This window comes from Sinocyclocheilus rhinocerous, unplaced genomic scaffold, assembly GCF_001515625.1.
Source record: "Sinocyclocheilus rhinocerous isolate Xijiao unplaced genomic scaffold, SAMN03320098_v1.1 scaffold818, whole genome shotgun sequence".
Classification (NCBI taxonomy): Eukaryota; Metazoa; Chordata; class Actinopteri; order Cypriniformes; family Cyprinidae; genus Sinocyclocheilus; species Sinocyclocheilus rhinocerous.
The window spans coordinates 1,733,370-1,751,791 of record NW_015664989.1 but is presented as its reverse complement, the minus strand read 5'-3'; the positions used below and the strand labels follow the sequence as shown (position 1 = coordinate 1,751,791).

Here is an 18,422-nt window from a genome sequence, read left to right as displayed (position 1 = left end):
TATCTATCTATCTATCTATCTATCTATCTATCTAACTGTCTATCGTTCTAATGTTTATCTATCTATCTATCTATCTATCTATCTATTGTTCTAATGTTTATCTATCTATCTATCTATCGTTCTAATGTCTATCTATCTATCTATCGTTCTAATGTCTGTCTATCTATCTATCTATCTAACTGTCTATCTATCTATCTTTCTATCTTTCTATCTATCGATCTATCTATCGATTGTTCTAATGTTTATCTATCTATCTATTAGGGGTGCTCCGATTGATCAGCTACCGATCACTATCGACCGATAATTACGTTGGGATGATTGATCGGCGGTCTCTAAAAAGGCCGATCTCAAAAAAAAAAGATCTCAAGCTGATGATGCTGCCATGAAAGGTTTGGCACGACATGCAGCTGCACGTCTCTCTCTCTGTCCGGCGGGGGTAAAATAATTATAATGCTGAAGGTGAGGTACTCACCGCAACGAGTCTATTGCTAGTGTGAAAGCTGCTTCTCCTCTCACAAGACACCTAAGAGGGGAATTCCCCCCATTTTCAAAAATGAAATTCAGGCCCTGAATAAATGTCTAAAAATCCTGATTGGAGTATCACTAATAAATGGTTATAAATGATAAAAAGAAGGCTTTAAAAAGATCGGTATCGGTGATCGGATCGGCAGATACGGCTTTCTATGATCGGCGATCGGTGATCAGCCTCAAAAACCCTGATCGGAGCACCCCTACTTACTATCTATCTATCTATCTATATCTATCTATCGTTCTATCTATCTATCGTTCTATCTATCTATTAGGGGTGCAATGGTTCTCGGTAAAAAATCGAACCGTACCGTTCTCCACACACGGTTCGGCATGCACTAGGACCGCGGTTCAACTTAAATCTGACAATGCATCTCTAATATGGTTTGTTAGAGTTTGGCTAATGCATGTTTCTGTTGATGGATACAAATTCTGGCTTCATGAGTTATAAAAAAATTCACCCCCCTCACAGTTGTCATGAAGGGCAAAATTAGCTATATAGACCAAAATCATTTTTTGAACCAGACTGTAAACATGTTTTTTCTGCTGTAAAGTTGGGCATTTTAACATGGGGAGTCTATGGGATTGACTCCCTTTTGCAGCCAGCCTCTAGCGGCCAGTTGACGAATTACAGTTTAAGTCACTTCCTTGTTGGCTTCACGAGAGAGAGCGGGAGGTTGCCGCTTGGTTGCACCCCTACTATCTATCTATCTATCTATCTATCTATCTGTCTATCTATCGTTCTATCTATTGTTCTATCTATCTATCGTTCTATCTATCTATCGTTCTATCGTTCTATCTATCGTTCTAATGTTTGTTTATCTATCTATCTCATTTTATCTATTGGTCTATTTATCTATCATTCTGTTGTTCAATCTGTCTGTCTTTCTATCTATCCTTCTGTCTATTATTTTAATTATTCTATGATCTTTCAATCATTATATTGTTCTATTCATCTATCTATTGTTCTCTATCTATATTTGGACAGATTGATTAATGAAAGTAACTTTAATTACTACTCACAATGTTGCTTAATTTTGTTTTCTCAGAATCTTTGCTAATATCATAAATAAATGTTCATTATGTCGTCCAGCCCAACTGGAAATGCAACCATAAAAAAAAAGAACACCTCCATCAGTGTCCTCCTTCACCGTGGTCAGGAAAATCATGCGCTCCACAGCAGTTAAGAGGGCCTTGACTAAATTTCTTGAGTAAATTAGGGGCTAAACGATGGCCTCTGCTCTCCGGCAGCATTTGAACGAGGACGACATGGATTTTCAAATTACCTTTTAAGTTGATATGTAAGATGAATTGCTGTAATGATTTCTGGTAGCGATTGAATTAGAAGCACATCCCAGACTTGCTCCAAAAGAGGAGAAAGGGAAAAGGTGTGTGTGCGAGAGAGATCAGTGGAGCGCTGAAACAAAAACACGAGCTTGTTTTTATTTATAAATGTAATTAATGTGTGTCCACACTATTTGCACGCTTGTCATATGGAGTCCTCTGTTTGAGGCACATGAAAGCAAGAGGCTCTCATAATTGTGTTTACATCCGCAGATAAAAATTCCTGGGCTGTAATGATCAGTAATTATAAATATTTTCCTGGGTTTTACAGGCCGCAGCCGCATCCATTGTGAGGCAGTGAAAGCAGGTTGCATGGCTTAATTATGACATTGCACAAGACTAAATGTAGCAGTCTGTGCGCGGCAGGCTAAACACTTCCACTGGCATAATCACACTCCGAGCTGACTTTAAAGATCTCATTACTGTTAGCTTTCTAAAGAGCGCTTTATTAAACACAGTTACCTAATAAGCATCTTTGGTGGTGCAAATTGCCCAAAATGGTAATGAGTCTGATTAGGCCACGTTTCAATTATGACAGCTTCCTCCTAGGGCATCCGCATCCATCCACCCGCACCAAACACCAGAGTGAGAACCGGCGAAAACAGGCCTTTTATGCCACAGAATTCTGCAGGAAACGATTGCATGTCGATGCTAGGAAAGTGCTTGAGTATATTTTAGTGGCTTTGTAGTGGTTTATTTATTCATTATTGGTTTATTTTCAAACGTTTTAAGAAAATTGTGGTTGGTTATATTGACATTTTGGGCAGTACCTTGCAGTCTGATTGGTTAAAATTGGGACAGCAATGAATAAACAGTATTTAATTAAGGATGAATTAACAGTATTTTTAACTTGACACAGCATATCAGTGGTTTAAGATGCTGAAAAAAAAAAACAGCAATGCATCGTGCAATCTGATGCATATAAAAAAATTGACAATTTTGACAAATTTGATAATATTAATATTTTTTTTTACCTAAAGTACAATCTAAATTAAACTAATTACAGTGTAATTTAGAAATTTGAAACAAAACACAATGGTCTGACTTTAGTTTTGTGAAACTATACTACATAAAACATCTGCACAAAACAAACAGCAGACGGGCTGCATGAGACGCAAATTCACTCTCTGACAGCAGGTGGCGCTTATGGAACAGCGGAAATACAGCGTTTCCTTGGTTATCGCTGTAAACAAAGCAGAACTCTACTTTAATATGCATTATACAGAGGCAAGATGAAGGAAAATACTGTCTAAATTTTTCTAAAGATAGTCAGTGCCCCTCAGAGATACATGCATATAACCCCCCCTAACTGTATCGCGATTAATTTAACATCTCAACTAATTTGAATCATCACATACTTGTATCGATTTTCAACCGGCTCAGGGTGCATCATTACATCCCTGATAAATTCCCTGCACAATTTATTTTTTTATTTATTTTTTTATTTGGATGGAGCAAGATATCATGCAATCTGATGCATATCAAAAAATATCACACTGCAAAAAAAAAAAGTTTTTTTTCTCTGGCTGTTGCATCATGTCTAATTATTTTTAATTCTCTGTAGTTTGGTCTTGTTTTCCATGCAGTACAAATATCTAAATGTCCTCAAAACAAGATTTATTTGCTTCTAGAACTTCATGTCTTACAGAATTGTATCAAACAATGTTTATTTTTACTAGCCCATTGTCCAGTTGTCTTTTTTTGTATTAAGCCTACTATAAATCTATGTGCCAATCTAATACCAGAAAAATAAAATTACTTAAGATATATTTATTAAAATAATATTGTGTGCAATTTAGCTTCTCAACTGATTTTGTGTTGTTTTATGGATGTTTAGATATTTTTAGCATGAAAACAAGACAAAAACAACTGATAGATATCGTCTGTCTGATGGGTATGTACAGGATTTAACAATTTAAATACAGTTCAGATGGAACTGCGGTGCTCGTCTGATTTATCTATGAGTGTTCGAGCAGTCAAAATGACCAAACTGCACATCTCTAGTCGATACACACACACACACACACCGGGACACACATCTCTCCGCCACCTCATAGCTTCCTTTCAGCAGCACAGTAATGAATTGAGAATGGTGCGAGCGGCTGTCCAATTTACACACTGGGAAATTGGACAGACAGAGCACAAGCTCGCCGCTGTTTGCTTAAAATCGGCCGAGGCTAGCCAGATTAATAGATCCGAAAAAGGTCAGCTTCTCTGTCTCATTGACCATGATCACAGTGTCTGAAATTACACACTGCAGTGTATCGCCGTGCGTTCGCTCCCGCTCCCCGCTCCCCCCTCCACATCCAAACTCAGTGTGTTGATCAGTCGCAGAACTAACAGAGCCATTAGACGAGCACAGATGATCAGTAATTACTGTCAGGTTTCAGCTTGTGATAGGTGAGGAAGTATGGTGGATGGTAATGGTTGGATGTTCAGAAGAGAAAGTTGACTATTATCTTTTTGAAATTTAGCTCGTTGTGTTTGTGAGATAATGGAATTTGCACAAAGCACGTAATTATAAATGACTGGTTTCTACTTCTGCTTTCTGCTTTTTATCATAAAAAATTAAACCAAAATTTCTTTCAAATCAAACATGGACAAAAAAACTTGACACAGACGGAGTAGAATAAAAGTCAATTGTGGTTTCTGGTTTTGAATTTAATGGCCGTAATATGTCTGAATGGACAATAATTCATTGCACTCCACATTGTTGTCAACACAAATCTTATTTCATTTTGCTTTAAATGAACCCATATTTATTGTATTTTGGGTCATATTTTCTTTGACTTGGTGTAATTTTGTTTATCATTTTGAGGATGTCTATGTTTGACAAGCTTCTACTGAGTGTCAGTGTTATTTTATTAACAGTAAGATACTGTTATAATTTTTATTAATATTTTTAATCCGTTTTTATTTTTATATTTTGCATTTTCATTTTCAATTTAGTTAATTTTCAATTTCTTTGTTTAATTTTTTTCATTTCAATTTTAGTACTTTTGCTGTGTTTTTGTAATTTTTTACTAGTTTTTCCTTTAAACGTCTATATAGTTTTTTTTATATATATTTTATTCATTTAACTTTTTTTTTTTTCAAGTAATTTTTCAAGATTTTTTTTTTTTAATTGTTGTTTTTATTTAATTTTTTTTTAAAGTTTTTAGTTTTAGTTAAATGTAATAATCCCGCTGAGTTCCAAATTAATTTCCTCAAATGCTAGATGTGGTCTGTTGGCGTCAACAAATGATATGTGAAGTATTTTCTCCACACTACAACATTTAATTTTATTTACTTCCCATAACTGTGCATTTTGTATTTTATTCTATGCATTTAACATTGTTTTTCCTTGCTATCTGTGACATTCAGAAAAGACCTGCGACCCACCAGCACTAGACCATGAGCAAAACATTCAATGCACCTTAAGAATATCTCGTCTAATAAAGTCCAGCTTGCGATCAATCAGTCTTGCCGGCTTTTGTTTGGCATCTCACCCAAATGAGTGACAATGGTCAGCGTAATCTAAGATTTTCCAGGCGTAAAGTAGGCCAGCAGACAGTGGTGAATTAAACAAAAGGGGGTTTTGTGAGAAGTCAATCAGTGGAAATTGAGCTTTGGGGCCTCAGGCTGGCTCCAAATATCCCTTTAATACAAATACAAGTAATTATATGACTCTTCAGATTACATAGAGAAGAATTACTGCTTCTTAGGGCTGACGTTTGCTCTGTTCCTAAATCTGCTGAGCTGCCATGCTGTCTTCTAAGATAGCATCCTAACTAACTGGAACCTCACAAGTCAATGATTTGGTGCACCCTACATAGACCACTCTATGCATAATACAATTTTTAAGCACATTTTTTTTTTAATGAGACCTTATCGTGTTATCAAATTTGTATTTATTACGTGTGTATATACATATTCATTTATTAACATTAGTTAATGCATTATTTGTTAGTTGTTTATTGTTTGTTCATGCGAATTCACAGTGCATTAATGCTTACCAATGTTATTATTCTTTACTAAAACGATGAAAATTATTTTTGCTAATTCAAATGAAGCTTAAATAAAGTGAAATATAAATATTAGATATAAAACTTAAATTAAAAGAAATGCTGCCTTAGCAACTACCTCAAATAATTTTAAGTTGAAGCACCAGAATTACTAACAGGAAATAAAACTAAAAATGAAATAAAAAACTAAACAAATTAAACTTAAATAGTCAATTTTTAAAATAACAAACACTAATAAAAATGACAAAAGCACTGAAAATAAAACTAAATAAAATTTTAACTTATTTAGTTAAAATAAACTAAAAAAATATACTGAAACTGAAAATATAAAAAAGGCAAATTCAAAGTTTTAATAAAAACTATAACAGTATATAATTGATACTAAAATAACACTGATGCTTACAGACAACTTAAACTTAAAAAATTAATTTGTAAATGTTGAAATCAACATTGTTTAATAAATGCAGTAGTGTGCATTTTTAGTTCATGTTATCTAATGTAGTTATGTTAACAAATGAGACCTTATTTAAATATCTGTGTTTGTATTTATTTATTTGGGTATTTTGGTAGCACGTAATAATATCGTGGTTGCTTTTGTTAACATTAGTGAACTACTTTAGTTAACATGAACTAACAATGAAAAATACTTCTAAAGCATTCATTAATCTTAGTTAATGTTCATTTGAACATTTACTAATAGATTATTAAGATCAAAAGTTGTATCTGTTAATATTATTCAGTTGACCCGAGCTGACATGAACTAACAATGATCAGTTGTATTTTAATTAACAATTATTAACAAAGATGAATAAATACTGTAGCAAATGTGTTTGCTGTTTGTTGCATTAATTAATGTTAACTAATAGCACCTTGTTGTAAAGTATTAACTTTATTTGATTTATGTCTGGCCAATGCATCAGTTGATCATTAAAGGGTTAGTTCACCCAAAAATGAAAATTCGGTCATTAATTACTCACCCTAGTGTTGTTCGAAACCCGTAAGACCTTCGTTCATCTTCGGAACACAATTTAAGATATTTTTGATAAAATCTAAGGGCTCTCTGACCCTCCCATAGACAGCAAGGTAACTACCACGTTCAAGGTCCAGAAAAGTACCAAGATGATCGACAAAGTAGTCCGAAGTTACGAAGCCACGAGAATACTTTTTTGCGCAAAGAAAACAAAAATAATTCTTTATTTTTAAAGAATAGACTTTATTCCACATTTCCGTCTCTACTGCGTCACTTGTGGATGCACGTTCACGACAGTATCATGACGCGAGAGTGTGGCGGCGCCGGCACAACACGAGGGTGAGTAATTAATGACAGAATTTTCATTTTTGGGTGAACTAACCCTTTCTAAGGCCTTATGAACTATAGCATAATATGGTAAACTATGCTTTGGTCACAGGAAGCACATTGTTGATCAGATTGCTAGTCGGCATGTTCCCTAAAAAGTTAGCAAACTCACCGATGACAGATTAGAAAGGCCTGAGTGACACTTTTATACCTTTAGTAGTGATAAGGATGTGCTTTTTGTGTTATTTATGTTTGTGTCACAGCGCTAACTGAAACTTGAGCACAGCGTGGACTGGAATGAAGCTGATGATTTAGTGAAGTATAAATTCAGACTGCACATGATTCATTTTCTGCTTCTCTCTCTACCTCTCGTTTTCCTCCTCCATCGTTCAGTTATAATCCTCAAATCTTTCTCAAACGGTGTCATTGCACAAAGCTCCCAATTTAGGTTTGAGCAAGCTATGGGGACGACACCGTCTGATGGGTCAAAGTAAGCATATTGAATAAAAATAGAAAAGAAGCAATTTACAAATACTGGCACATACATGAGGTGAGTACTCGAATTCAAAGTGTCCAGAGCGACTCCCTATTCCCCTGTAAAATAAATCCTCTGTCTCATTTCCAACTGCTTTATTCTTGTTGAGAAAGGTTTTATTTTTGTAATGGCTCTGTAATAGTGACTGGGAGACACCGGTATCACCGTCAGCACCGTCTATCGCGGCAAGCCTAGAGTGAATTTGTTCTTTTGTTTGAGTGTAGTACGTTTCATAAAACCCATCAAACCGCGAGACGAGCGCATTGTTTGAAATCTCTCTGTGTGCGCAGCGGAGGATTTCAACCTCTTGAAATGTCTTACTTTGTTGTAGAGCAAGTTAACACCCACATTCCTCACAAAGACCTGCCTGTGAGAGGAGCCATATATAAATATATATATTCCAAAGTGGAACATGAAAGAAGAGTAATGAATGCATTAACAAGTGGATGTACAGAGGCAGGGAGATAGTCGAACCTCTGAATTCCCAAGGTAATAATCGCCGGCACTGCAGCCGCATGCTTTTTAGCACGATAAAAAATGAAAAGCTTGTCCTCGGATGATGGCAAATATGCATCCAGTGTTTAATAGGTTATTAAAGGAGAACAATCAATATTTACAAGCAGATATTTGTATTAAAAGTACTATAATCTGATATGAAAATTATTATTGCAGGTATATTTTATACATACACAGTCAAAATGCATGTCAGTGAATGTTTAATATTTTTAGTTAACCTGACATTTGTCTTATACAGTAGTAAACACACACTGAAAAAAAAATTATGTAGGATTTACTATTTTTACTCAGAAGTTGCTAGTAAATTTTACAAATAATTACAAAGAAATGACAAGTGACCAGGGTTATACTAAAACTAAAGTATTATAATTAACTAAAACCAAAACCATAAAAAAATTTTTTTGATACTTGAAATAAAAGAAACATTAACTTTAAAAAAAAGTTAAAAAAAAAGAATAAATAAATTCAGCATCAGCAAGTTTCCAAGGCAACATTTCTCATTTTAATTCAGTTTAACTTTATGTACTAATACAACTGAAACCAAAATAAATGAATAAAAAATTCATAGACATATATATTAAAAAAAAACTACTAAAACCCACAAAATTACTAAAATTGAAATGAAAACAGAAAATATAAAAATAAAAACTCAATTCAAAATATTACTAAAAACTAATATAGTGTCTCAATTATACTGCTAATAACACTGCAACACGTTGAACTAAAAGTGAAATTTAGAAGTAGAAAGACTGAAGTAGTATTTTCTCGTAAAAATGTAATTCAATAATCTTTGATTTATTTACCTATTCGAAAAATCACTTTTTACAGTTTTTTTTTCGTTTATTTGTTTTCTTTAATGCAAAGCAACAAAAAGCAGCTAACCGCAGTGTGGAAAGTGTAATTTGTCTGCACAGTTAAATGCATGAGGATCTGTTGAAAAAATGAGTTTTTATTTGGATGTCAGATGTCACTTGCACCGGCATAATTGCACCAAATAATTTTATTTTTCACATTTGCATGCAGCAATTTTGCACTTACAAATGCTCACACTAGAGACATGCTTTTGGAAATTGATTAAGGGAAAGTCTGGCTCTGATAATGAAATGTATTTATTGCTAGCAAGTCTTACATGGGCGTTACATTGCTTATCAGTTGATAATCGTACTAGAATGACATCTGTCTAGATTTGCGGCGCTGTTTTATCCCTGGGCTTTATTAATGGGCTTGCTGGCATGTCTGCCATGTTCTTGCCAGCTTTCTTTGTCTTCAGCCTTTCTTAGTCATTAACTCGCGGGCTTGACAGCCTTGCCAGCCAAAGCAGCGATCCCTTTGACTAAAAACTTGTAAATTAACAAATTAGCTCAGCATCATCCTGCTAATTAGCTCTGTCTGTGTGTGTGTGTGTGTGTGTGTGTGTGTGTGTGGTGTCGGACTAGGCTGCTGGGGGATTCAGGCGAAGGAAAACCACATGCCCATCTTCTATTGTGGAGAAAGTGCTCTGATACACACACAATACACTGATGGGTAACAAAGGGGATTTATTTATAAAGACGTAGTGAGTAGACATCACAGACTCTGCAAATACAAGTAGGGCTAGGTGATATTATGTTATATATTTGTGATCTTTTGCTGGTGATGCAAAATTAAGTAATATTGCAATGCAGTGACTTCAGTGCCCTTTTAATTTGCTCATTAAGTGACTGAAAGACTGTGTAATTAGACTAGTTTCACGATCCTTTGTGTCCTTAAAAAGATTTCAACTTAAGTAGTGAAAACAGCATTTGAGTTGGTAAGCTTGATTCATTTCCATAAACCTGTTCAAAGTGTCCGTTTTCATGAATTAAAATGATTCATTTGTGTCGTTGCTAAAAATGTTCACAGACGCTGCGTTTTTCATATATTAAAATGTTCTATTAAAAATATGTGCATATTTTGCTTCTTGCATTTACAAATGTTATTAATTAGCTGAATGTATATCGATCAGATAATATCGTTTATGATGCACATGCTACAAGGAGTGATCATCTGTTTATATCATGTTTTGAGAGGTATGTTGAGTTTTTAAATACCCAATTGCCGTTGAATACAGGAAAAGGTGCAGTCTTTAGGTAATTTGACAGGCTTTAGAAATGGGCACATGGCTAAAAGCTTATAAACAGTGTCGTTTTCTGTGACATCTTCTTTCTTCTTTGTGCCGTGAATAGTGTTTGTGAGTGCTTAGGCCCAGTAAGCTCAGATAAGCGGGCGGTGTGAGCACAATAACACGCCTGCTGGACACTACGGCCGAACACTGTTGTCATCAGATGTCTATCTACTGACGGCTAGAGTGTGTGTGCGACCGACCACCCCCGTCATCCAGTCGGCTCTTGAGTAAATGTCTCTTTGATAATCCCATGCTGTGTCTAAGATGACAGCGTATGTAACTGCTTGTGTTTGCAGATGGCGTTTGGGATTAAACTTGATGGTGGCTTTTGAGCCCTGGAGCCAATAAAAGACAGAGGCTGTGGAGAGAAAAGACAGTGAGAAAGAGAGAGGCAGAACCCAGAGCGTCAGAGTAAAAGGAAGAGAGAGAAAGGGGAGCATTAGAGCGAACGAGAGGGAGGCAGGCATGTTTTTCCCCCTTTCCAGTTCCTTGTGCTCCGGGAGGCGGGCGGCAGACAGAAAGCTGTTGTAATTCATGCCGTGCTGTGAGTTTGTGTGATGAAAGCAGTAGAGCGCTGCCTGGGAGATTGCTTTGCTGCACTCCTCCAAGCAGATTTGAAACTGTCTGGGACTGCTTTAGATGAGAGTTGGATTATAGAGTGACCTGCGATGTCTGTGTCACTCGGCTGTGTGCAGGGTGCATTATACTGTGCTAACCAGGTGTTGGAGGCCCAAATCTGCACTGTTCCTGCGATACCAACTGTAAGCAGTGCCTGCGATGTGAAGCCATGGCTCTCTGAGAGTTGGATGGGGGAAAATGGAAATCATATTTTACTCTTGTTGTTGCTGTTTGTGTGTATTTTGTTTCTTTTCAATAGCAGTTGCTTATTGGATCATTGATTCCGACGTGTCAAAAAAAAAGAAAACCTTGAAAACCCCAGTGGTCGACCAATGTGTTTTTAATGACAAGCACTGATTTCTGTATAACACTGATTTTTCACAATATTTAATCACAGTTCTCTAAAATTATTTGAAAATAATTTAAATAAAATTATATGCATGAAAAATGTCTTTAAACATTATGTAATTAACATTTGCAAACCATAACTTTGCAAATCGTTCAAATTAAAAACATAACATGTTTGGCTCAAAATTCACTAAAAATTGTACTACCCATCAACACTAAGCCACATGACTACTTCCATTACAATCACAGTTATCAGCTAAATTTCAGCCATTTCAGATGAATCAGCATGGCAGATCTATCAGTCTCTATTCATGAGTGCAAGTTTCTCACACCTGCTTGTTTTTGTTTCTTGATTGCTTAGGCTTAAAGATGCAGTGGACCCCAGAGCATGTGCAGTGGGCCGAGCAACATTTCGACATCTCATCCACAACACGTTCCCCCGCACATAAAGCAGAGGCATACCGTGGACACCTGCAGAGGACCTACCAGTATGCCTGGGCCAATGACGATATATCAGCACTGACGGCCTCCAACCTTCTGAAGAAATATGCAGAGAAGTATTCTGGTATCCTGGAGGGTCCCAGTGAGCGGGCGCTCCTGTGCTCGTACTCTGAGAGTGCCCCAGGACTCTTAAATGGACGCAAGTCAGAGAGCGAAGCATGGCAGGAGGGGATCTACCCAATGAGCTGTGCTGCAGATGTGGTTTTTGTAAGTAAGACTGGCATGACACCCGCCCTGCCTCCTCCAGATGTGACTGCAAGTGTTGGCAGCTCCTCGGGGGTGGCAAGTAGCTTGAGTGAGCCCAGCTACTCCAGCAGTAACTGCGGGAATCATGCGTCTACTGCACTGCACTCGGGGATCCCCTCTCAGGAATTCGCTAGCAGTTACAATGGCTCGTACTTGCATTCCACTTACAGCGGTGGGCAAAGCACACCAGCTCTCCCGTCCCCACATCCCTCACCTTTGCACAGCGCTGGGCTCCTTCAGCCTCCACCCCCACCACCTCCTACCCTGGTGCCCAGCTATAATGCAAGTTCCCCCAATCTCTCCAGTTACAATTACCCTCCAGCAGGTTATCCCCCACAGACTGCTGTTGCCCCAGGCTACAGCCCAGGAGGAGCACCCCCTCCCTCAGCTTACTTGCCCTCAGGCATTGCTGCCCCCACACCCCTACCCCCTTCCACCCTTCCCGGTTACTCCTACCAGTCCCACAACCATGCACCAATTGCACCAACACCTTTGAATGGCAGCTCGGCCAACACACTGAAAAGAAAAGCATTTTACATGACGGGCCAGGGAGATATGGAATCCAGTTATGGAAATTTCAACTACAGCCAGCAGCGTTCTGCTCAAAGCCCCATGTACAGAATGCCAGACAACAGTCTTGTTGACTCAACCAGAGGGAATGGATTTGACAGGAACGCTGACACATCATCTTTGGCATTTAAGCCCACAAAGCAGTCAATGCCACCGGATCAGCAGCGGAAATTCGGCAGCCAGTCCGGCAGGGCACTAACCCCTCCTTCTTACGGATCCTCCAAAGGTTCCTTGGGATCCCTGCGCTCAGGCCAGTCATTTGGAAAGTTTGGTTCCCCTGTTTTGAGTGACCACGGTGACGACAGCAGACAGCAACACCCCCATTCCATTGGCACGGCCACTTCATCCAGCCACCCCGCTGAGGAGCAGTTAAAAAATAGCGATGCTAGTTTGGTAGAGATAGTCACCACTGAGATTCTGCAGCAGACACCCCCTGTTGACTGGAGTGACATTGCTGGACTGGAGATGGCAAAAGCCACCATCAAGGATGAGGTCCTGTGGCCTATTCTGAGGCCAGACATGTTCAGCGGTATGGCAACATTACCTCGCAGCATCCTTCTATTTGGACCTCAGGGCACGGGCCGGACTCTGCTTGGCCGGTGTATGGCCAGTCAGCTTGGCGCAGCTTTCCTCCTCCTTAGTGGCTCTGCTCTGGTCACAAAATGGCTTGGAGAGGGCGAGAAGATCGTCCAGGCCTCATTCCTTGTTGCTCGTTGCCGGCAGCCTTCGGTGGTTTTCATCAGCGATGTAGATCTGCTGTTGTCTGCCCAGTTGAGCGAAGAAAGTCCAGTGAACCGAATCAAGAGTGAACTCCTCCTCCAGCTCGATGGAGTTCTGAGCTCACCAGAGGAACATGTTCTAGTAGTATGTTCCACCAGCAAACCGGAAGAGATTGATGAGTCTCTACGAAGGTACTTTGTAAAGCGGTTGCTCGTCCCCTTACCGGATGCCGCTGCACGACACCAGATAATCAGCCAGCTGCTCTCACAGCACAACTACTGCCTCAGCGACAAAGAGGTTGCGCTGCTTGTTCAGCGGACAGACGGCTTCTCCGGGTTGGATGTGGTCCGACTTTGCCAGGAGGCCATGGTTGGTCCTCTCCATGGCATGTCCAGCGCAGACCTTTCCGGAATGATGCCAGGTCAGATGAGACCGGTGTCATACCAAGACTTTGAGAATGTGTTCTGCAAAATCCAGCCCAGCATATCACAGAAAGAACTCGATACATACACTGAATGGAATAAGATGTTTGGTTGTAGTCAGTAAAGAGCGGGGGCGTAATGAAATCTGAGGGGTGACCTCCTTTACTCTAAGAGGGGATACAATTCAGAATTCTTTGCGTGACACATGCAGTTAAACAGTGTGGTTATTACAAATGTAGATGACCCTAAAGAAGAACCTGAAGGACGGTCAGATACAGTTGAATGATGCATGGCTGTACTTAAGTCAAGGTCTGGCCCTTTGCACATAATCCAGACAGAGAAATACTGTTTTCTGGGCTCAGTACTGCAGACGCAGAGCTCCACTTACCGAGGAACTCTGTAAGTGAGGACAAACTTCTTTGTGTGTAAATATCATTCTGCTGTTTTTGAGATTTTGTTGCTGCTGCTCTACTATTCTCGATCTCTACAGATTCTCGATCTCGAACAAGCAAATCACCAAACGGCATTCTGGGTTGAGCGAGCGGCGCTGAGCGTATTGAGCGAGCGGAGCGGAATCTTCAGAAAGGCGCTCTGCGCTCTTAAGGAAATATTACCACTCCGCTCCGCTCACATGCTCTGGTTCAGACTCTACAACGAATGCTCGAGTCAGAGATGGGCACTATCTTTTGTGTAGATGAGGTTCGTCCGAAACCAGGTCAATACCAGAGTATGCAGTGGACGTCAACATTTGCGTGTTTGTCTCCTCTCTGCAGAATAGAGTTGGGGTGAACCACAACTTTACAAAGAGGCTACCAGATTCTTGAAGTGGAAATATTTTCACATTCTTCGTAACAGTTACGTATGGTTCGTTTTTGTTTCTGACTCTGTCCTGCTGCTGTGTGGTGTTGGTGTAAAGATATCTGAAGGATCGCGTGTACCCTGCATTCTGTTCTACCTCAGTTTAGCACTATTTTCTCTGCAACTAGAACAGAAAGATGAGAGCTTGGTGTCTTCAACCTCTTTAGGTTTGCTCTGCTCTGAAGCCTCCATTAAGAACAAGCTGCCTTTTTTCCAAAAAAAAAAGAAAGAAAGAAACAACAAACATTTGTCTCACACTACCTGTGCAATTCTTCTGCTTTGAGATTTTGTTGCTGTGAAGTGCCTGAAGTGGTGCTTTATTGATTTGGATTTGTTTGCCTCACCATCTACATTGGTGGCATGTGCTAATATAGAGAGCTTTAACATGAAACTAAATCAGACCTGTTCTGCTTTTCGTTCCTTTCCTTGTTTTTGACACTTCTCTCAAAAGAACAACAGTATTCCTCAATCAAGTCTGACCTGTAGACCCCAGGAAGGGCAGGAGAAGGTCCATGTTGTACTTTGAATCCGGATCCTAATTTATGAAATTAATTTGTGTTTGATTTTCTTCAAAAACTCAGGAAAGTGATTGTGATTTGTACAGTACCTCAAAAAAAGTTTATGCGATAGCACTACATACTGCTGACTACATTGGGTTTGGTTTCTAATTTGCTTCTTCTAAAACTCTAGGTTTACCTCAAACAATTAAAAAATGAAAAGGATATGACTATGAATGTAACCAGAACATTTCTGGGTTGTTTGGAAGAAAAATTTGGGGAGTTATGTTATATTCTTATTGTTCTTTCTAAATTATGTTTAAATTCCATTGTGGACATTGCTTTAAGTTTCGAAAGCAGAATTGTGTGCCAGTATTGACTACAGCACCTGTTCCTCCCTGCATAGCACAGTTCAGACCAGAGCATGTGAGCGAAGCGGAGCGGTGTGACGTGCGCTCCGCTCAGTCGCTCTAACTGATCGGGGCTCCGTACAACCGAATATAACCTTAGCCTACCTGTTTATTCATTTATTATGGTATGTAACTAGCTCACCTTTTGCTGCACCATGTTTGCATACATCTTCGTGCTTTCTGTAATCAATATGAATCTGTACTAACTTTAACAGTCTCCCCGCACTCCCTCTCAGTTTCTTCTCCCTGCTCATTCTTAACTTTGATTTTTACTTTACATTTATGTATAAGGCTTGCAACTTCGTTGAAACAATATCTGGACTCCATAGCTGCTCTACTATTCTCGATCTCTACAGATTCTCGATCTCGAACAAGCAAATCACCAAACGGCATTCTGGGTTGAGCGAGCGGCGCTGAGCGTATTGAGCGAGCGGAGCGGAATCTTCAGAAAGGCGCTCTGCGCTCTTAAGGAAATATTACCACTCCGCTCCGCTCACATGCTCTGGTTCAGACTCTACAACGAATGCTCGAGTCAGAGATGGGCACTATCTTTTGTGTAGATGAGGTTCGTCCGAAACCAGGTCAATACCAGAGTATGCAGTGGACGTCAACATTTGCGTGTTTGTCTCCTCTCTGCAGAATAGAGTTGGGGTGAACCACAACTTTACAAAGAGGCTACCAGATTCTTGAAGTGGAAATATTTTCACATTCTTCGTAACAGTTACGTATGGTTCGTTTTTGTTTCTGACTCTGTCCTGCTGCTGTGTGGTGTTGGTGTAAAGATATCTGAAGGATCGCGTGTACCCTGCATTCTGTTCTACCTCAGTTTAGCACTATTTTCTCTGCAACTAGAACAGAAAGATGAGAGCTTGGTGTCTTCAACCTCTTTAGGTTTGCTCTGCTCTGAAGCCTCCATTAAGAACAAGCTGCCTTTTTTCCAAAAAAAAAAGAAAGAAAGAAACAACAAACATTTGTCTCACACTACCTGTGCAATTCTTCTGCTTTGAGTGCCCAGATGACTCTAAACACCCCTTTGTGTAAACACACACACACATATTATTGATGGGGTCTTTTTGGGGCCACTTACTGGGGCCACGTTGCCTAAAGCCAGGAATATACTCTACGCAAGTATGCAAGTGCTTATAGCAACGCAGGTTAGAAGATTGCTAGTGTTGTTGCTTTCCAAAATGCGTCATACTACAATTCATAACGTAATGCAAGTGGCACTAAAGTAGGCATTACTATAAACTTTTTCTACATTCATGCTGCGTCCCAGTTTGCATACTATTTGTCCTAAATAGTGTTCGAAATTAGAATTACTGTGTCCCAAATCGTAGTATGTTGAAATTATTATTCCAAAGGTATGATTCCATGCACACTTTAACAGTTAATATTGCCCACAACTCAACCCATCAATTAGAATGTTATCCACATGGGATGCAGCATCAAGACAACTACTATAATGGCGGCACAACAGTTTATTTAGAGAATCTTGCTGAGCAAGTTAGTCAAACTCTTTATATATTTATGTTTGTACACCCAGTTTCCTGGTGTAGACATTTGAAGGAAACTCTATCGCCCCTTTGAGTATGGATGTATGTTACTTCCACAATATTGCAAGTACGTGCAACATGCTCTTGCAGTACTTCAACTAAGCTTCTGTATTTGTGTACTTGCATACAGTATGCTTCTAGCCCAAGGTAGCACAGGATGTTGGTAAGCGTAAGAGGAAACCCTATGTTTGAATGTATTTTTTGTTTGTTTCTTGCTATGTTTACTTTCTCTGATCATTTGAGTCAGCTTTTTTGTCTAGCACTAGAGAGTTGGTGAAGCGATGTGTCCCTCAGTCAGTCTCTCTCTTTTTCTCTGCCTTTATATCATGTGTCTCAAACGTTGGAAGGATGCACACTCTGTTTTCAAATTTTTTTTTTTTTGGTCCACTGTAGTGTAATTTGACACCATTTTAAGGTGCTTATTTAGCAGTTGGAGGCATCATTCCTCCAATACATGTGTATATATATTACATATCCTTGGAAGAAATATCTGCTTTTTTGGCAGACATCCAGTCTTTTCAGTAGCTGTGACACACCACTTACTTCACAATGTTCGTAAAGTGATATGTACACCCAAAGGACTACGATTTCTAGCCTTGTTTTGTAGTCTAAAGTGGAAACTTTTTTTTTTTCTTAAGTGGTATTTTCATTCTGCTTTCTTGTTTTTGTTTTGTGTTGTTTTGAAGAAAAGTTACTATTGTGCAATTTGTCAAATGCACTTTTTATGTTTTGTGTTAAAGCCTATCCCACTTAATTGTCCTCTCTCAAAACCAAAGCGAACAAATCTATTTAAGATCAAAAACTGATCCGTATCTCTGAAGATTTGAATTCATCCACACTTTTATGGAAATTTATATGGGACTTCACATTGATTAAACCTGTGATATCCACAAAGTATAGATCTCAGTTTTGTTGACAATGATCATACTCTGGATTTCAAAGCCAAATAGCACTGATGAACAAATCTCACATTGACCCTGAAAAGAAAAATGATCTTTTAGTGCTACTGCTGGTGTTGTTTTTGTAGGGCTAATGTTTGCAGCCTAAATGCCCTTGAACAAAACAGATTACTAAATTTTATTTTTGAAAGCCCTTTGTAATTTCTTAAAGGAATGTTCTTGACAGCATTAGTAGCATAATATCAATTAGTACAGAAAATATTTTTGGGCACGTCACTCCTTTTAACACAAACCATGGTCACTGTAACATTTACAATCATTTACAAGAACACAGGGCCAGTTATTTTTGTTTCAACATTACAGCCAATATTATAGCCATTACTTGTTAACATAAGACTAGTTTGATTTAAAAT

The 18,422-nt window shown here is 38.7% G+C and overlaps 1 protein-coding gene across 1 annotated transcript in view; it reads left to right on the top strand.

Annotated features, from left to right (window-relative positions):
* LOC107730568 (fidgetin) overlaps nt 1-14,225 on the top strand; it is a 70,701-nt gene extending 56,476 nt beyond the window's left edge. Inside the window, exon 2 of the mRNA XM_016541423.1 lies at nt 11,695-14,225. Coding sequence (XP_016396909.1) covers nt 11,703-13,916 — 2,214 coding nt within the window. The 5' untranslated portion in view covers nt 11,695-11,702 and the 3' untranslated portion in view covers nt 13,917-14,225. The remainder of the gene's footprint in view (nt 1-11,694) is intronic.
* The last annotated feature ends 4,197 nt before the right edge of the window (nt 14,226-18,422 follow it).